The sequence below is a fragment of the Bipolaris zeicola genome (genome assembly GCF_000523435.1).
Source record: "Bipolaris zeicola 26-R-13 unplaced genomic scaffold scaffold_1, whole genome shotgun sequence".
NCBI classification, from domain to species: Eukaryota; Fungi; Ascomycota; class Dothideomycetes; order Pleosporales; family Pleosporaceae; genus Bipolaris; species Bipolaris zeicola.
Window position 1 is genome coordinate 299471 of NW_006912050.1, and position 19391 is coordinate 318861.

A 19391-nucleotide genomic window follows, 5' to 3' on the forward strand; every position below is an offset into this window, starting at 1 on the left:
GTGACATGTTCTCTCAAAGGCTGATAGTGCGCAAAAATGAGTTTTGTAACATGACGCAACAATTCCGGCCGTACTTCTCCGTGCCTGTCTTCTTCCACTATGTACAGTACTCTACAAAAGACCACTACTATCCTTTCGAGAAATGTATACGCAAGTATTACGTTCTTTTATATTGCTACCAACTCGGCACTTGCGCCCGACATACTACATCCTTCGCTTTTCCCGCCTTTCGTATTTCTTTACCAGAGCTTCGAATCTTTTTTTGCCTCGCTGCGACACGAATTGTAGTCGGACATTGCATTTTCTTTGTAGAGTTGCACCCCTTCCTGTCCGCTCGGCCTTGAATTCCCTAGCCAGTTTCTTCTGGGTAGGCATGCAATACTCGTTGTGCATCATATCTGCAGGGGCACCACGTGTGGCTAGCTGTTTTTGATGACTCTGGTCGTAATATCTTCCCGTAGTAGGCATGCCTCCTCGCTCCCACACCATCTCCGGATGCCACTCCAAGCAACTCCCACACGTGACCTTCAAACATGGTCCCTCATAGCCGATCTCATTCTTCCGGTTCCCTGTTCGTTTTCGTTGTATACCACCGTAATGAAACTGGTAAAGCTTCATGTTACAATCTCTGGTTGTACTTATTCTGCGGACAAGTCGCTTTTGTGTTGTGGACTGATTGCTCTGGACATTAGAAGGGCTGTAGGCATTCCAGATGTGCTTTGGTATGATTAATATTAACCCCATGATAACGTCTGTGGTTACGAATAGAGGACTGGTTTTTGCACAAAAGCACTAATGCGATTCAATAAGCATTCGCCTGGCCAGCTTGCTACACGTACTATGTATATGGAGGGGCGCAAGCGATTGTCAGTCCCACGATTGTTGTTTCATTGCTTCTCATTGTTGCCGTCTGCTTGATAAAGAATAAATTGCTTCCTGCGACGAATAAGACATTGTATGGAAAACGGACCCAGTAGAACATCTATTCAGAGAAAGTCAAACAATCTCTTTGATCAAGTCTATAGATCTTAAAAATGCAACGATGCGACCATCCGCTATGTAAAATACCTACAAAGATTGCAATACCGATTCTTAATCATAACACCTTTCCCATAGTCCTCCGCTTCGAGCAAAGCTTTGGCTCTCTACAAACTTACTCAGTGTGCACCTACCATAACGGTCCCCGCCACAGAACTCCAGTGGTTGCACACGGTCATTTACAATAACGCGGACCGACTCTTCTTTCTCACCCTTGCATTGCAGCTTCTCGACATACAGGCGGGCGGCGAACGGCACTGTCCATGCAGCCGAGTAGCCATGAGTCTGCTTGGTGTCTTCAATCGTAGTGTTAGACAATGCCTTGGTCTTGTTGTACAGTCCAAGCGCAGCTAGAACACCACTGATGTCATTATCGTGACTGAAATCAGCGTATACTTTGCGGTCCAGAGGGAATGTTTTTGAGTCCGAGTCAAGTGTCCGGTTTGTGTTGGTGTTGTCTTCAACAGGCTTCTTTGTCAGGCGTGCCAACAGCTCATTGACATACCCGATTCCCTGCGTAGGCCCAAGTGGGTTTCCTACACTGTAGCCGTAATACTTGCCCAGAGTCTGGAAGTAGTCATACTCGCGCCACTCCTTGTCTGTGAACAGCTTGCAAAACTCTGACAACTGTGCCGAAGGGTGTGCAAGGGTGTCGAAAGGGCACATATCCATCATATAGACAATAGAGGTCGCGCTGAGATTGGTACCGAGAGCTGAGTTGACGCGGCTTTGAATCGGCGGCACAAACTTAGCAGCCCACACCTGCTGCGCTCGGTCTCCCAGGCCATGGCTCGGTCCGCCTTCGAAAGCAGGGCAGACATCGTGAGACAGTGTGTTGTTCCAATTTGGGCCTTCTGGAATGACCAAATCAATCTTCTGGGGCTTTGTGTTCAACGACTGTGCAACACCCATGAGCCAGCGCTCAGCTGACTCTACGACACGATGCTGGCCACCAGCGCGCACGAATGGCGTGTTCTCGTCCATGAGCTTCTGGTACCGGCGGTAGAAGTGTGCGCCCGAGTTCACCATCTCCTGCCTTCCCGCATCCGTCAACTCATCCGCACCCAATGTATAGTCATAATCCTTCAAGAACTTGAATGCATCCGGGTACGATGTGCTAGTGTTCTGGATTTCGGCAATCAGGAGGTGATAGGCTATCGATTTGCCAAAGGTCGGATCGCGGCCACCATGGCGGGAGAGGACGTTTGCAAAGGTGACTTCGCAGCCTTTGGGAGGGGCAACGTCTATTTCAGAGGGCACAGAATACCACAGGGAATACTGGCCAAGGAAATGTGTTGTCTTGGGGCTGCAACGGTAGCCCTCGTCGATCGTGTCGCAAGACTTTGAGGTAGAGAATGGGAACAGGCTAATGGACAATCAATGGATGAGATGGACAGAATGATCAGATGGTAAATACTTGAAGAGGGCGTAGATGACTACACAGGCACCAACTGCCTGAATTGCACGACGACGTAGTCCTGAAGCTTCATTGTAGCGTCGCGACGGCTTTGACGTCAGCGGTTCCTTCTCGCTCATAGGCAGAGACGTATAGCTTTGAGGTCGGTTTCCGCGCATCCTGTTCCAAGGTTGCGACATCTACAGAGTGGTGGTGTATGTGGTAGTGTTGGACCGTCTTGAGCTGGTCAAGTATGGGAGAGAAGCGGAAACTGAAACCGTAACGCCTGTGCCGACCCAAAGGCAAGTCTCAGGACGCGCCAAGGCACCGTCTCTCCAGATTCCTGGCGAACAGGACGCGCAACATTGTTGCATGGAAAATGATGTGCGACGATCCACGAGCGGTGGAGACCAACATGGTGCTATTCACGGGCAATGGGTTTACCCTGCTCTGGGCTGTCAGTCGTTGTGCAGGGTGCTCGTGCCAAGACCGCTAGGATGAAAGGACGAAAGCTTCGAGAAACCTCAACACTCCCAATAGGCGCTGCCTTTACCTTTTGTCGATGCTAGTCCAAATGTACATTGACGAGGCCTACAAACGCTCTTGACGCTCTATCGACACTATGATACGGTTATGGCCGTTGTGCAGCCCGGTGTCGGATAATGCACGTTGCGGAGCGATAACGCCGTTCGGTCAGCACCAGATAATCGGCAACGCATCTCCTCATTGGCTGTTACCCCATCTTTTGACTTGGAATCTATCTCCCTATCTGTAATAGGGTCCCTATCAAGCTTCGTCAAGCTTTGGCCACTCTGTTGGACATGCCTCCTTCGGATAGTTGTGGCACTTGCAGCATGGCTGACGAAACTCGTCCCGTATCTCCGCTTTCAAGGGACATTGTTCGTCTTAAATAGTACCATCCTTTGCCTTCCATTAACACGCGACCTCTTGACACTCTCAGTGCGAGTTGAGCAGACACCATGAGGTCCAGCCAGCAACAGAACCTCGACGATGAGGCCCAGCTGCAGGGTAAGTCTGGAACAGACGTCATGCTTCGGGGATGTCCATTGACTTAATCTTTTTAAATAGCGCTTGGCCACAAGGGCGAGTTGCAACGCAACTTCAGTCTTTTGTCCATGCTGGGTCTAGCTTTCGCCATCTTGAACTCATGGACTGCCCTCTCTTCGTCGCTCGGGCTTGCCTTGCCATCAGGCGGCTCAACAAGCGTTATCTGGGGTCTTCTCACAGCCGGTATCTGTAACTTAGCGTTAGCTGCGTCGCTTGCCGAGTTTCTATCCGCATATCCTACAGCCGGTGGACAGTAAGACTCGATCGAGCACTCGTCTTGGATTATGCTAACCCAAGCAAAGATATCACTGGGTTGCCGTCATCACTCCAAAGAAATGGGTTCCACTCGCATCCTTCATCACTGGCTGGATCAACGTGTCAGGTTGGGTTGCCCTAACGACTTCTGGGGGGCTCCTCGCTTCCCAACTCATCTCCGGTCTCATCGCCCTTTGGCATCCGGACTTCAGCTTGCACCCATGGCAAGTCTGGCTAATCTACGTAGCCTGGACGCTCATCGCCTTTGTCATCAACGCCTTCATGAATAGCTTGCTGCCCTACATCAACCGAGCCGCATTTATCTGGTCTATCGGTGGGTTTGCAGTCATTTGCATCACCGTCTTGGCCTGCGCATCTCCCGACTTCGCTTCCGCCGAGTTCGTCTTCACTAAGTTCATCAACGAGACGGGCTGGCCAGATGGTATTGCTTGGCTTCTTGGTTTGCTCCAGGGTGGATTCGGCTTAACCGGTTACGACGCCGTTGCCCATATGATTGAAGAGATTCCAAACGCTTCAGTCGAAGGCCCAAAAATTATGATCTACTGCGTCGGCATTGGCACTGTTACGGGCTTCATATTCCTTATGGTTTTGCTCTTCGTCTCTGGAGGCGATGCCGCATCCATCATCTCAGCAGCACCCGGTCCGATCCTGCAAATCCTTTTCAACGCCACGAAAAGCCGAGCGGGAGCTACTTGTCTCTTGATGTTCCCATTAGTTTGCATTCTCTTCGCAGAAACCGCCATCATGACGACTTCAAGTCGTATGACTTATGCATTCGCCCGTGACGGCGGATTACCATTTTCAAACTTCTTTGCAAAGGTGCATCCGCGACTTGGCCAACCACTCAACGCACTGATTCTGGCTGCTACCTTGGCCATTCTCTTTGGTCTGATCTTGATCGGTTCCAGCAGTGCTTTCAACGCCCTCATTTCTGCATCCGTCGTCGCTTTGGGTGTGAGTTACGCCATACCTGTTGCCATCAATCTTGTTCGTGGTAGAAAGATGCTGGGCTCCAGGCCTTTTGCTCTGCCAGAACCTCTTGGCTGGGTGGCAAATATCATTGGTGTCACATACACCATTATTACAACAGTGTTGTTCTTGTTCCCACCCCAATTACCCGTCACAGCTTCAAATATGAGTAAGTGTTTTCCCCGATATGCTTACTAGTGTTTATCTAACTGTATGTAGATTACTGTGTTGTCGCATTCGGCATCATCCTTTTCATCAGTACATTCCAATGGTTTGTGGACGGACGCAAGAACTTTAAAGGACCAAGGACGGATATGGGACTTGAGGTTCTCGAAGCTATAGGGAGTCATCAGCAGGATGGCGTGGAACCAGGGCCCCTGAAAGCCACTGATGATGAGGCGGATTCGCATACAATTAAGCCGTAGGGGGAAAACAATCTCCATTCTTGAGACATATTTTTTTAACATTAGAAAACTGCAAATCATTCCTGAATTCATGTCTCTGTATCTTCACGTGTTCGCTGGTCGTGCAAAGGGAGTTTGTAAAGACACTATTCCATAGCGCATCGTCCACTCGACCTTAATAATCACTGTTTGGGCACGAAGCTAACGCTTTTTTCTTCAACGGAAAACTGTACACCCATTGCGCATACTATGGTTGCGATTCCTGGGGGTTTGTTTCTTGATTTCGTGTCCCTTATCCACATCTAGTTTGCCACACCTTGTAAGTTGCACGGAAAGGTTCCGCGACCAACTGCCGATGACGGAATGCGTAGTGACCCCGCGTCCTACACTACACGCCTTACTATCCGCAAGATCGTACCCCAGTAACTATTTATACCAGAGTATATGTCTTTTGTACAGACGTATTATTGTAAAATTCGACATTTATAATGGCTGCTACAAAAGTTGCTCTCATCACAGCGAGCTCAGCGGGCCTGGGGGCCCAAATAGCCCGCGCACTGGCGCCAGACTTCCGCGTCGTACGTTGAATAGTCAATTCACACGCTGAGATATAGAAACTTACCAAGTCAGGTGATAAACTACTCTTCCAATTCAGACCGCGCGCAGTCCCTCATCAAGGAACTCTCATCCATACCTGGCGCTTCCTCGGAAGCAAACCCACGCTTCCACCTCGTCCAAGCGGACATGTCGTCCAAGCCGTCCGTCCAGAGCCTCGTCAAGGAAACAATCGAAAAAATGGGCAGACTAGACGTCGTAGTCTCCAACGCCGGCTGGACTCGCATGACGACCTTCACAGACATCGAGCAACAAGTCAACGACGAAGACTGGGACAAGTGCTTCACTATGAACGTCAAGACGCATCTGTGGCTCGCATATGCCGCCAAAGACGCCCTGGCCGAGACAGATGGCACATTCATCTCGACAGCTAGTGTCGCCGGTGTCAAGCCCAGCGGAAGCAGCGTTCCCTACGCCGTCACCAAAGCCGCACAGATCCACCTCATGAAGAGTCTGGCTGTTGTTCTAGCGCCCAAGATCCGAGTCAACAGTATTAGTCCTGGTATGCTGTTGACAGAGTGGGGCCTCAAGTTCCCGGAGTCGAAGCGCAATGCTGCTATTAATAATACGAAGTTGAAGAGGTTGGCGACGGTGGAGGATTGTGCGGATCAGGTGAGGGTGTTGGCGCTGAGTCGGAGTATTACGGGGCAGAATATTTGTATTGATGGTGGGTCGTCGGTGTAGTGTGTAGTATAAAGTGAATGGCATGGAGATTCTGTGCATAAGAGGCCTCTTCTGGAAGACGGTATATACAACTTTTGCTCTAGGAAATTTTCTAAATAAGATATGGTTCAGAGGGCAGAAAATTTCATCACGATACCGAAACCTCTCATCGTACCTAGTGGTATTCCTCTCCACCCTCATCTCCCGTGTTGGGTCGAGGGTCATTTCTATTCCCCCTCAATGCGGCGACTGCATCTTCATCCTTGCGGTACAGATCCTTTAGGTATTTCTTGAAGGATCTGGACATCTCCACCGTTGCCTCAATGTGCTTTTGCTTGATAACGATGCAACCGCGATTGTCTCTTTCCTCGTCGGTTTCCGCCAATGACACGGCAATCTGGAAGGCTGGAGCAGAAAAAATTTAGTATCCATATGTTAGAAGAGAGATGAGACAACCTGTGACGTACCGTTTCTGATCTCACGACCATTCCATTGCAGCGACTTGAGCTCTTTGCACTCGTCGATGTATGCTCGCGTGTTGTTATGCACTCTAATCTCGCCCTCCCTTTCGCGCTCTAGTTTTTGGAAAAACGATTCCCAGACTTCTGCTCTGGCCTTGTCGGAGAATGGTGGGTAGTATATTGTCAGATTGATTCTCGAAATGAAAGCTTCGTCAAACATGCCCACTCTGTTTGTAGTGAGAAAGAGGATACCCTGGTAGTATTCCATTGCGCGTAGGAATGAAGCGACAAGACTGTTGCGCTCGATGTCTTGAACGCGCCGGTGCTCCATGAAGATGTCGGCTTCGTCGATGAGAAGGATGGCGTTCCATGCTTTTGCGTACTTGAAGAATACCAGCAGGTTTTCTTCAATTTTAAGCGGGTCTGTTCCAATATCGGCACATGTGACAGTTAGAAGAGGGCGCTCAGCATTGGCAGCAATGCATTCTAGGGAAGGAGTCAGTCTTTGAGCGAACTGATGTGTTTGTAGTGTCTTGTTATACCGGCTGTGTAAGTCTTCCCAACACCTGGCTTTCCGTGCAAAAGAAAGATTAACCCCTCGCCTTTACCTTTGACGAAATCGGGTGACCACTGCTTTGTTGATGCCGGTGTTTTTGAATTTGTGACCTTTTGGCCAAATTCCGCTTCACGTTCTGCTTCTGCTTGTAGTCCGATGAGATATTTGCGAGTCAGACCTTGGATGAGCTGCTTGATACGCGGTTCCTTCATCACGAGTGTATCTATCATCGACTTGTCATATTTTACTGGACGGAATCCTGCGACATCCAGGTGACCTGTGAACTGGTCAGTTATGTCTGCAAGGTATATAGAAACTGCTGCACATACACCACTGGCGTTGTTTCAACACATATGCAGGTGAACTATAATCGCAAAGGAAATACTGGTGGTCCGTCATACCAGACCCGCTAACGAAGTTGATGTTCGAATAGCCACTGAACCTATACGGCTTGCGTTGCGAGCTTATAGTTTCACGGCAATTGTTGCAGCAGTTTCGGTCAAACACCTGCCCGTAATCCGTTTCTGGGTCGTCTTTGCTCGTGGGCAGCTTATCATATCGCTCGTTGTACCGGTCGTCATCGGCAATGACCAGTCCTTCTATCTAGACCGTGTCAAAATAATCGAAAAGCTTGATTTGGGAAAGCTTACCGGGTTCCGGGGGTACGAAGTGGTATATCCCCGGAAGTTCCAGCAACCCAGCCGCCTTAGCTGGAAGTAGATCTTGCCCCTCTCTTCAAAGTACTGCCTGGCGTCTTCCTTTTCTCCCCATATCTTGCTCTGGGTACGGTATTCAAAAGGGTAGATCGCCAAAGAACTGATCTTGACTTCGCCTGCGAACGGTTCAATTGAATCGTCTGTTACGGACGGACAGATGGAAAGCACATTGTATTCCATATTCCAAAGTTTGAAGGAAATAGAGCGGACAGTTTCGTTTACAACAGAACAGTTTTGTGATCTTATCACATATGGTTGATACTCCCCGGTGTTATCCCTATCATACAGCACATCGATTCCAGGAGGGAAAAGGAGCCATAGCATTTCAAAAGTAGCCATTCCTCTTGCATGGCGCTCGCGTTCAACTCTTACTGCTGCACCGACCGCCGCCTTGACGAAATTTCTGACTATGCTAATGTGCCTATAGGCATACGTGCCTGGGCAAGCGCCCCCGATACAATCTGATGATGCGAGTCTTTCCTGGTACTCAGCGAGAGCGTCTTCATGGTGAATCAGAAGTGAGTATGGCCAGTCAATTCTGACTTTTCGCGCTCCGAGATCGTAACTGGGGGCATAATCAACCACGCTTCGTAGGGCTTCCAACACTGCTGGAGATGTAATTTCAATATAGGAACCCCCATGTGAGTCAAAGGGCGGAAGCTTGAAAGTCTTTTCATCTTTTGTCTCATTATGAGGGGTTTCCGTTTCTTCTGTGGTACCTTTCGGGTCTGCCTTCGTCTGTTCGTAGAAATCGGACGCATCAACATCAAGCCATGTACTCCGAACATCGACAACCTTCCTATAGATACTGGTCATTTGTGTGATAAACAATAATTTTAGATATGCTTTTTACATTACTGATGACTGAGGCAACGTAGACTGTTCATATTCGTGTGCTCGTCTTTTCAATGTTTCACTGTGCAGATGCCCTCCAAATGGATTTTCGTACCGAATTTCGTAGGTAACCTCCCCAGGCCATTCTTCCTCATTATCTTTGGAGCTGTCGACGTTGGCGCTACTATCTGTAGGCGGCATCCCAATCCCTGAATCTCGAATTAAAATGCGGGGTTCGCTCGAACCTGGGGTGACGGTCATCTTTCAGAGTCGTTATTGCAGGAAAAGGAGCTTTATGAATAGAGATCATTGTCAAGAAAATAAACAGCATATGGGGGACTTCCCTGATACATATCAGCAATCACAAAGACACAATGCTGGCGTTCCATAGCCTTGCAGATTTGGCCCCCATCCAATGGCCCCCACACTTTAGAAATAGCTCGGCCTGACCGAACTGTTTGATAAAGCCATGCATGTAATGGGATAGGTGAGAATTGATCACCCAGAAGCGGGGTACAAGCGGGTAAAGGTGATGAGCAGCATGCGGCGCAAGGCTAGGCGTTACCCTATCCAATGGTGACTCGCCACGTCCAGGTTTTCCGGTCAAGAAGTTGATATGCACATGCCAAATATACATTTTGATGGGTAATGTCCGAGGCATTCTTTTGAAGCGCAATTCGGTAGCCATGAGGCTGATTACAGAACTGTTTTGGACGTATAAGGCTGTAAGGCCGATGCGATTTGGAAGCTAGATTCAAGGGAGGCAAAGCGTCAACATGGTAGAATTCAAAGCATCCGAGGAAGAGAAGTATGTGCCACGAGAGATCGTGCGGGTTTTTTCTATGCGCATTAAAGCAGAATATGAGGATCGTGATGATAGTGGAACAGAGCTAGAACAAGCCCTTGTGGAGAAGGCTGAAGACGATGAGAGCCAGCAGAAGAAACGCATTCGGCAGATCAATGAATACCTCAACTCTACTAGGTAAGGACTTTTCTATAATCATATAGACATGTAATGACTGCTAATAAGATATCTGACATAGGCCCCAGGAACTGGCGAGGTTGAGTCAGCTTAGAATTTTGCTGGAGCGTTCCATGCGTGAATTCCGCGCCCAAGTTCAGAAGGGTCAGCCCAAGGATGTCTTTCCCGAGAAAATTAGCTCCTGGGAGGACGTTACGTCGATAGTCGAAGATATGATGAATCGCTTACAACAAAAGAAAGAAAAGGACAAATTTCGGCGGGCCACTAAACACTTCCGTACATTCTGCAACACAATCAAGTCGCACTCTACGGCTTTGAAGATGTTGCCAACAAGCAATGATTATGTCACAGTCTTTTATGGAGCTCTTGCTACAGTAGTTCAGGTTTGTTGTCCATAAATAAAGGAATCTGTGTGCTGAACAACTATTAACGATGTCGCAGGCCTCTGAAAATTACACCAAAGTGATGGAGGCGTTACCTAAGGCACTGGTTGAGATCAATGACGCAGTCGCTGCAATAGAGAAGCGCTCATGGCTTTTCGAAAACAACACGATGAAGAGTTACATGTGGCGTGTTTACAGTCAGATCTTTGCGTTTCTTGGAGAAATCATCCGATGGTACACCAAGCGTTCTGCTCAACGTCTTCTCGGTAGCTTCAATGAAAGCCTCCTCGACTTTTTCGACGATCAAGTCGAAGAGATCCAAAAACTAGCAAAGCTAGTCCACGACGAGGCTGATTTTCGGGCTCAAGCGGATGCCCAGATTAGTAGGCTTTATCATGAAGAGATGGAAGGCAAGCTTGACAAATTCATGACCAAGCTTCTCGAAAGGGATTCCGCTCAACATGATGTTCTTGGCCGAAGATACGAACGCTTCTACGAGGAAATGGAACAAAAGCGACGGGAAGAATTTTCCAACAAGGAGACTCTCGAGAACATACTTGTGGGTGTTTTGAACAAGATAAAAAAACAAGAAACAGGCGCTGCGATGTCTGAGATCCTCGAGGGAGATGCTCGAAAACGACTAGTTTGCCCAGAGGACGCGGTATATATCGAAAGAGCTAAGAATATCAACACTCCCAGATCAGGTCAGGCATTTGATTCACGCGCTCTAATGCAGCAAAATCTTGAGGATTCTTATGCTCCGGAAGTCACAAGAGACACCCTACTTCTAAGTTCGTCTGGACTGGAAGACCACTTCGACCGCGCCAAACTTGTGATACCGGGAACTTTCGAAAACAATACCGCTGTTGTAGATCCGGAAGTAGCAGACCGAATAAGATTGTGGATGATGGCAACTGATTCTCAGATCCTGTACACCTCTGGTTCAGATCCTTTTGGAGAAATCGCTCATGCTTCGGGTGCGGCAGGTCAGTATACGAATGTGATCCGAGAAGCGGGTTTGCCCGTTTGCTCGTATTCATGCTCACTCGAGGCTAAAGACCCACCTAAAGGCCGTACGCGCGAAACAATAGAGCTGGTTGCTTTGGTGTATAGTTTAATACGCCAGTTGATCGAAATTCTTCCGCCAGTTATTAAGTCAGACACCACATTGATCCAAGATGTCCATTGGGATGAATTGGACGGAACTTTGAGAACGTTCCCACGGGCATTAGAGGTTCTGGAATGGCTTTTTTGTAACACCGGAAATTCTGTCATCTTCATTGTCATTGACGCTACTGACTTGCTGGACGATCCAAGCCGCAGGAGTACGGATAAATGGCTCACATGCTTGCTGCAACTGTTCAGGAAGCTTCTAACCATTTCTCACGGCACTACTCTCAAAATATGGTTCAATTCTGGTGGAATGTCACCTATATTGTTCAAGTCGTTGGAAAGACATCAAATTGCGATTTCAACTTCGTCAGCAAGGTCTGGCAAGCGAGCGTTTGGTAGTGAGGTTATAATGATGTAGCACCAAGGTAAACCCTTTTCAATCATCTTAGGAGTTCCATAGCCTTTGGCCATTTATTAGTCAGTTATCGTAATGATCTGTATTTTCACAATCTATAGATGTCTGGGACCTTCCATTCCTTTTTACTCATAACTTGACGAGACTCACGACTGGCTATCGAAGAGCTCTCGCCACGGCAGCACCGTGACCCATCTCTCGCCTTTGATGCTAGAGTGGCTGATTTAGAATTTTCTTTCGAATTGCCTTGTATCGATATACTGTGGGCTTGTAAAATGGTTCGATTGGCTGAAGCAATTGAGCTTGGCCTTGACGTTGTTAAGGGTCTCAGCGCGATGCTTGTTCGTGCCCCACTAAGTTCCCCTGTTATTAGATCTCTAGCATATTCTAGAGATAAGCCTGTAGTTTTGAATCCTTGGGTGAAACCCTTGAGCGTGGGTGTTGTGGCAGATATGAGGCTGTAACATAGAAGAGTGCTTTGCCAAACGACGGTCGGGACGATTTGGATAGCAGTCTGGCGCTCATTGACGAATTTTGAATATGCAATCAGATAGATAACAGAAAAAACGACATTTCTACAAGGATGATGTTGGTGCTTTCTCAACAATACCATATATAGATGAGAAGGCGACTTACGGTATTCGAGTGAAAAAGGCCACCATGACGATTGCCTTATCCTCAACATGCATTTTATTACGATATAGACCCAGAAGTGGTATTAGAACAGTGAAACATTCGGTGATAATATCAATGATAGTAAGCGCTTGCATCCAAGGAATCTGATCAATCAGCGGATACTTGAGCAAGGGATTAAAAAGACTTACAGAATTCACGCAGTGATTGATGCCAGACTTGGGTAGAATTCTCTCAACTCTACACCCAATCGGAACTGAAATCACTCCAGCTATGCCCCATATCGCGAGAAACGCGATGGTGGCATTGGCCGTGTATGTGACTTTTGGCATGCTCCCAAAGACATCTGAGATAAGGACAAGAATAGAGCTCTTCGAGAGGGCTAGTGCGATATAAAGTAGGATTCGGGCAGCAAAGAAGGTCTGGTAACAATTTCAGCACGCGCTCTCACCTTTTTTTCCTCTTACGAACCTGCTGCACTCGTGATATGTCTACATCATCAAGGATATCATATGATTTTCCAAGACCATGCCCAATAGACGTCAGTAGTGTTACCCACATTCCAGCCCCCACAATCTGCATAATAATTAGTAATGTTTGCCTCAAAAGAAAAATTAGAGGAGCTCAAATTCATACATGTGCCAAGATAACGACAAGATCATCAAAGCCATATGCTCTCCATTTTGTGTATCCTAGACGTATTCCGAGGACCAAGGTAGCATATATGGGTGATAGAATAATAATTATCCAAAGCGTAGCGCTATGGTCGTGGGGTGTGATGCGAGCGAAACGGTGATCTGATGGAGACGCAGTTGAGAAAGCCATTTGTTACATTCAGCGAAGCGGGCACGAAGGAGAAAAATTCAATGAAGCACCAAAAATGCCCTCTGGTTTTCTTCTGGTCACCTGGGGCTCATGGAATGGTTGGCAAAGCAGAAAAAAACATATGAAACCGATCAATGGGCCATATTATCAACCCATCGCCCTATCATTTACAAGATGCACCAAACGTATTTTAAAGTCCAGAAATTTATGTCCAGTTTTGTCCATGCTAATGAAAAATATCTCCTCATAGATTGTCCTGCCACGTAATCCAAACTGTATATGACATGATTACAGCCGAAGTACCGAACTCACAGCCTCATCTCTGGTATCTTTGTATCCTTGTTCGGCAGTTGCCTCACAGTGTCATAGTCACACGGAAAGAGGACTCTTATCGGATACTGCGCAGCGACCAAAATTGCATGGGTTTTTAAGAACGAAACATCCTCATACGTTGATGTTTTTCATAATGCGGAGTTCCCAAGTCCGAGTCAATGCGTTTGGCAACATGGCGGGGGTGCAGGTGCCGATGCACTGGTAAAGTCATACCGAAAGGGGTGTTAATTCAGTAATGTATATATGGGTTACCTATCATCCCGCGCGAATCCGAGGGAAAGACGTGATTTTAGTGGTTAGAAATGTTCAACTCACAAGACGATATGAACGGGCCGCAACTTCGCTTGGCTGTAACCTTCGTTGCACTAATTTCTGACCTCAACAGCGATCGCAACTGGCTAGTTCTCCGCTCTACCTACCTATTTCGGTTTTATTTTGTTGGTATGCTTTCTCAGTTGAAGACTAATGCTGGTTCTGGACTGTCCGCTGACTGTGTGTGTGCGAGTAGAGTTTCTTGGCAGTTTCCAAAGTTTGCCGCTCACTCTTGGTACGTTCTCTGGCTGGCTATCATGGTACGATTATTGGTTTCTGGAAATGGTCTATAGTGGTATCTTGTGATCAGTCGTATAGAGACCATGCAAGAATTTTCCTGAATAGTACATTTCCCAGTCAACTATCAAAGCCCCATACCAAGTTGCATGGATTCTCACAACTTTGCAGCTCCACAAACTTAATCTTGTCGACTGACAGGCGTTTTGCGGTAGTTATATGACATCCCTGGAACAACCCATCAAGATGAATCGCTGCCCACATGCCAGAGGCGCCTTTCGGAGAAATAGCATCAAAGGTTCTTGTGTCACAAACCTTCATTGTCTTTTGAATCATTGTCCACATGTTTCATCTCTCTGCCTGATGTTTCTGTCTTGGAAGAAGTTCCACCAAACATGAAAGGTCTTACAGATACGATCGATTCCGACGAAAGTATCGAACTAGCAAATACACCCATTGTAAACAAAAAACATGGCACGCAAAGAGACGAAAAAGATATGGATCGCATGGGCAAACGCCAACAGCTCAGGGTACGTTCACGAGCTCTGCGATAGAGCTGCAAGATACCAATATAGCCTCAGCGACAATTCAAGTTTTTGTCAATCTATGGATTCGGCGTCGTCCTCGGTTGCACGTGGGAATACTCCCTGATGTACGTCCCCAACCCAACTGATCCAGAGGCAAACTGACATATCTTCAAAGCGGAACCGGTATCTCCCTCTTCAATGGAGGACCTGCCGGCGGCATCTGGATGCTCCTCGTCGTCTGCTCCGGCATGCTATGCGTTACCCTTTCCTTCGCAGAAATGGTCTCTATGTACATCAACACACCCACCCGCCTCCAAAAAACAGCTCACTAACTCTCCAAAGGGCCCCAATAGCCGGTGGTCAGTATCACTGGGTATCCGAACTCGCACCACCCAAACAGCAACAATTTGTAAGTTACATAGTCGGTACGCCACCACCTCACACCTTCTCTGCATCACCCTTCTCTATATCGCACTAACAACCGCTTTGCCTGAAGGCTGGCTCACAGTCTTCGCCTGGCAAGTCAATGTCGCAGGTACCTCCTACGCCGTAGCTCAGCAAATCCAAAGCCTCATCGCCTTGAACCTCCCCTCATACACGATAAAAGGCTGGCACGGGACCCTCCTCTCCATCTTCATAACCCTCTCTTCTATCCTCTGGAATACGCTCCTCGTCAATAAACTACCTTTAATGGAAGGCATAGCCCTAACCCTACACATGCTCTCTTTCTTCGCCTTCGTCGTAGTCCTCTGGGTGATGGGACCCCGCGCAAACGTACACGATACATGGACGGAGTTTGACGATCCGAGCGGTTGGGGTAACAAAGGTCTTGCGACGCTCGTGGGGATCCTGGGTCCGTCGTTGACGATTGGCGGGTCGGACCTTGCGGTGCATCTTGCGGAGGAAGTGGAGGATGCGGCGGATGTGATGCCGAGGGCTATGGTGGCGACGTCGCTCACCAATTACATACTTGCGATTGTAATGACTGTGACGGTTTTCTCGAATTTGGGGACGGAGAGGGCAGGGGTGAGGAAGACGGAGTTGGGACAGCCGTGGATACAGATTCTGGCTAATGCGACTGAGTCGAGGGTTGCAGCGAATGTGATGACGGTGGTGGTTGTGCTAATGATGCTGTTCGCCTGTATTAATCAGTTGACGGCTGCATCGAGACAGTTGTGGTCTTTGGCGAGAGATGGGGGGTTACCGTTTTCGGGGTGGCTTTCTCATGTATGGCTGGCTCTTTTCCATCGACACCTGCAGTATTCGAGAATGTTGGCTAACACAATATGTAGGTGCCGAAAGGCCGGAATATTCCCCTCAACTCGGTAGTTTTTACCTTTATGTTTACGGCACTTGTATGTCTTCTCATCATCGTTTCGCCCCTCGCTTTCAACATCATAGTGGCCTTGGGAACTTTTAGTGGTTCCATTGGCGATACCACAATGATCAGCTGCATGCTGAGAAGAAGGTTGCTTGGAGAGCCTATCCTTTCTTCTCGCTTCAATCTTGGTAGAGCAGGCATCTTAGTGAATTTTGGCGCTGTTTCGTATAATGTGCTTGCGATTGTCTTCCTCGCCTTTCCAGAAGCACCGTACCCCTCCTTGGTAAACATGAATTGGTCATGTCTTATGTTTGGTGTTCTTTTCGGCGTTGCAGTGGTGTACTACTTTCTCTTTGGTAGGCGTACCTACAAAGGCCCAGTAGAGTATGTTAAGAAGTCAGTGTAGTATGGGGGCTCTAGCGTATTGAACGATATGAATTATCTCTCAGTGCGTCGGCTGTATCTATTAATACCACTGTGTGTACTAAAAGCGCAGCCAAGTAAGGAATTGCACTGGTTAGGTATGAAGCATCCATTATCCTTACCTACACTGAGCTCCAAGTTAACAAAACCCATTCATCAGTCCAGCTATTGTTCCGGATACGTCGCGCCCCAAGGCTGATAACCATCTTCCTGGAAAATCTTCTCAAGTTGCCGTCTCCTGACCCCAACATTTCCACCATCAAACAACGGAAGGCAGGCCGCATCTTGCAGAATCTTGGAAAATGGCATGTCCTCGGCATAAGATTTCCTGTACACATATTCCATTAGCATCTCGACCACACGTTGGCAAATTAGGCAAATAACATGGGGCAACTTACATGCCCACAACGCTCATACACCCCAGTACCACCTGAGTGACCTGCTCACTACACCAGATCTTTGCTTCAAGAGCAACTTCCAATCTCGCCTGCCAGCCCACCTTCTCCTCTTTACTTTCCAGCACACACATGGCCTTCCACACCAATGCACGCGCAGCCTCAATCTTCATCTTGGCATCAATCAGCCTATCGCTCACACTTTGATGTTCCAGCACAGGAATCTTCCCGCCTCGGTTTTCGCTTTTGCAAAAGGCGAGCGCAGCTTCGAATGCGTGACGCATAATGCCAACGCACATTGCGCCGACAATAGCTGCAGACATGCCAAAAGTCTGTTCGACTACTTGGGCGCCCTCTCCCGGTTTGGCGAGGACATTGGCGGCAGGGACTCGGAAGTTGGTGAAGCGGGAGTGGGGCCCATTGACGGATTTGTGACCCCCTAGCGAGGGGTCTGCAAGGACTTGGTAGGCAGAGGGGTCGTTAGAGGCAATATCAGAGCGGGTAACCAGGAGGATGAGGATGTTTGAGATTGGGTCTGAAGCAGGGTCCTGGGGGATATCGGGTTTTCCTTGTCGGCAAACGATGCATTGGAGATCGGCTCCGCGCTGGTCCCAGCCTCCAGAGTTTGTGGTCCATAGCTGTATAGCTGTTAGTATGAAATACTTATCACACAGTTATTGTGATTGGATCAAAGAATTCAAGTCGTTCGTTCAAGACACACCTTTTCTCCATTAATTATCCATTCTTCTCCCTCTAGATACGCTGTAGTCTGCAAGCCTGGTGCTCCTTTCTCCAGCCAATTAGCGGTCCCCTGAGGCTCACTATGTACAAAGCTTGCGAGTCTCTCTCCCGTCTGTTCTAAGAATGGTGCAAGAAATTTCTCATGTTGCTCCTTGCTTCCGGCTAGAATCAAAGGCGTAAGACCCAGTCCAGTACCCAAGATGGTGATTGCAGTACTTGGCTCTACGGCATGGAGCTCTTCTATCACAATGGCTGCGTCGACGAGTCCGGCAGAAGTGCCCCCTAAGGGTACGGGAATTTGGCCCTTGATAAGACCCGCAGATACGGCAGTCTGATATATGGGGAGGGTGGACTGAAAGCGCTCTGTCTGTGTGGCCAGGTGGGAGTAATGGGTCGGAGCCTTGGATAGAACGGTGTTAGCAAAGGCGTGGACATTGGCCCGGAGCTCCTTTTGTTCAGGTGCAAGGGATAAATCAATCATGATGGTTGTGTTCTGTGATTAGACGTCTTTCTTTCAAACATCTTTCCTCAGACCAGTTTATCTCCAAGGCCCATTTATATAAAATGGATCATGAGGCGTCCCATGTGCCAGCTTATTAAGCTAATGCGGTCAGCTACATCGCGTGTCCAATAATTTCAGAGGATTTTTCTCTTGGCCGGACCTTTGTCCTGATTTGATCTGAGGTCAGAAATGAGAATGGGAAACGCGGATGCTTGCGAAAGAAACGGGGTATCTTATTGTAACTCTTGGGTCTAGGCCCTTATTGCAAAGCTGGCAGATCATCATCGCAGGCCAGAAATATCTCTCGACATTGAATGAACACGGGCTTCAAGCTCCTTTTTCTTCTTCTCTAACTGGCGTGCTTCCTCTTCCTCCCGTCGCAAGTCTTCCTCAGTCAAGGGCGCAACTGGCTCAGGCTCACATTGGGTCTCGTCAGCCTCATCTATGTAATCCTCTCGTGATCGATTCAGCTGTTCGAGCTGGACTTGCTGTTCTGCTAGTCGCTCTTCGTAGTATTGTACTGATGCTGCGACTTGAGCATATCGTTGGCGCAAGGTTGCAATCTTGTCGTGCACGCCTGGTATTGGGCTGAGTCTTGTCAGCAAGGTTGAGCCTTGTGCTCTTTGACTACACATACTAGACACCAAGAAGCTTCTCGGCTCCTTCCAACAGCGACTCGACGTCTATTTCGTTCTTGTTGTTGGGGTTGTACATTCTGTAACCCAAGCCTGAACCCGCACCTCCTCCACCACCTCTCCGTATCCTCTCTACCAGCTCATTGCCCAAGACTGCAGCAACAGCTGTGTTACGTCTAGGCGCTCTTACTGCATTGGCGCCGCCTCCGGATATGCTAGTACCACCCCCTCCATTGGGGTTGAAGATAGTGTTGCGCCTGTTGGTCGATGGAGCGGGTTCCGCATGTTTGGGGGCTGCTGGCGGCGGAGGGACAGAGAAAAGGGCTCGCTCATGAAGCTCAGTATCGCGAATTAGGCTGGTAATATCATGGTTTTGCAGCAGCGCATTGGTGAATATCTTTGGCGGGGCGAATCTGGGACGGGTTCAGTCGAAGGGTGCAGTCCACAGGCAAGGAACATACGGTAATTCAGCGATAGAGGCCGAGCAAAGCGATATTTGCTCCAGATACGCGTCCAGAAGTGTCATTATGTGCAATTCCTGAACACGAGGAGGGTATGCCGGGGTGACGCGGGGGTAAACAATGGCGGGCGCTCGGTGCTCGATAACTATTCCCCGAT

The 19391-nt window shown here is 48.3% G+C and overlaps 9 protein-coding genes across 9 annotated transcripts; 5 read left to right on the forward strand and 4 right to left on the reverse strand.

Moving 5' to 3' along the window:
- Positions 1 to 1092: 1092 nt before the first annotated feature.
- On the reverse strand, positions 1093 to 2613 carry COCCADRAFT_81389 (uncharacterized protein; the record flags this gene model as incomplete). Its single annotated transcript, XM_007708422.1, has 2 exons — positions 1093 to 2404; positions 2456 to 2613. 2 exons carry the CDS (start codon positions 2611 to 2613, stop codon positions 1093 to 1095), a joined length of 1470 nt encoding a protein of 489 aa, XP_007706612.1.
- A 487-nt stretch (positions 2614 to 3100) lies between these two features.
- COCCADRAFT_81194 (uncharacterized protein) lies at positions 3101 to 3418 on the forward strand (the record flags this gene model as incomplete). Its single annotated transcript, XM_007708423.1, has 1 exon — positions 3101 to 3418. A coding segment is annotated over one exon (318 nt), but the record flags the coding sequence as incomplete, so codon positions are not given.
- On the forward strand, positions 3415 to 5172 carry COCCADRAFT_31906 (uncharacterized protein; the record flags this gene model as incomplete). Its single annotated transcript, XM_007708350.1, has 4 exons — positions 3415 to 3463; positions 3524 to 3755; positions 3805 to 4916; positions 4967 to 5172. 4 exons carry the CDS (start codon positions 3415 to 3417, stop codon positions 5170 to 5172), a joined length of 1599 nt encoding a protein of 532 aa, XP_007706540.1.
- Positions 5173 to 5639: 467 nt separating this feature from the next.
- Positions 5640 to 6450, forward strand: COCCADRAFT_285 (uncharacterized protein; the record flags this gene model as incomplete). Its single annotated transcript, XM_007708296.1, has 2 exons — positions 5640 to 5729; positions 5782 to 6450. The coding sequence occupies 2 exons, from the start codon at positions 5640 to 5642 to the stop codon at positions 6448 to 6450; spliced, it is 759 nt and encodes a 252-aa protein (XP_007706486.1).
- A 154-nt stretch (positions 6451 to 6604) lies between these two features.
- On the reverse strand, positions 6605 to 8978 carry COCCADRAFT_31908 (uncharacterized protein; the record flags this gene model as incomplete). The annotated part of the gene is made up of 5 exons (XM_007708351.1): positions 6605 to 6834; positions 6897 to 7376; positions 7433 to 7723; positions 7776 to 8049; positions 8097 to 8978. The coding sequence occupies 5 exons, from the start codon at positions 8976 to 8978 to the stop codon at positions 6605 to 6607; spliced, it is 2157 nt and encodes a 718-aa protein (XP_007706541.1).
- A 794-nt stretch (positions 8979 to 9772) lies between these two features.
- COCCADRAFT_21605 (uncharacterized protein) lies at positions 9773 to 11892 on the forward strand (the record flags this gene model as incomplete). The annotated part of the gene is made up of 3 exons (XM_007708319.1): positions 9773 to 9978; positions 10040 to 10361; positions 10420 to 11892. The coding sequence occupies 3 exons, from the start codon at positions 9773 to 9775 to the stop codon at positions 11890 to 11892; spliced, it is 2001 nt and encodes a 666-aa protein (XP_007706509.1).
- Positions 11893 to 11977: 85 nt separating this feature from the next.
- COCCADRAFT_81128 (uncharacterized protein) lies at positions 11978 to 13347 on the reverse strand (the record flags this gene model as incomplete). The annotated part of the gene is made up of 4 exons (XM_007708424.1): positions 11978 to 12464; positions 12526 to 12740; positions 13003 to 13098; positions 13159 to 13347. 4 exons carry the CDS (start codon positions 13345 to 13347, stop codon positions 11978 to 11980), a joined length of 987 nt encoding a protein of 328 aa, XP_007706614.1.
- A 1277-nt stretch (positions 13348 to 14624) lies between these two features.
- On the forward strand, positions 14625 to 16483 carry COCCADRAFT_31910 (uncharacterized protein; the record flags this gene model as incomplete). The annotated part of the gene is made up of 6 exons (XM_007708352.1): positions 14625 to 14759; positions 14811 to 14881; positions 14932 to 15045; positions 15099 to 15181; positions 15253 to 15983; positions 16049 to 16483. 6 exons carry the CDS (start codon positions 14625 to 14627, stop codon positions 16481 to 16483), a joined length of 1569 nt encoding a protein of 522 aa, XP_007706542.1.
- A 182-nt stretch (positions 16484 to 16665) lies between these two features.
- Positions 16666 to 19299, reverse strand: COCCADRAFT_81440 (uncharacterized protein; the record flags this gene model as incomplete). The annotated part of the gene is made up of 6 exons (XM_007708425.1): positions 16666 to 16828; positions 16899 to 17533; positions 17617 to 18081; positions 18459 to 18726; positions 18776 to 19186; positions 19235 to 19299. 6 exons carry the CDS (start codon positions 19297 to 19299, stop codon positions 16666 to 16668), a joined length of 2007 nt encoding a protein of 668 aa, XP_007706615.1.
- Positions 19300 to 19391: the final 92 nt, after the last annotated feature.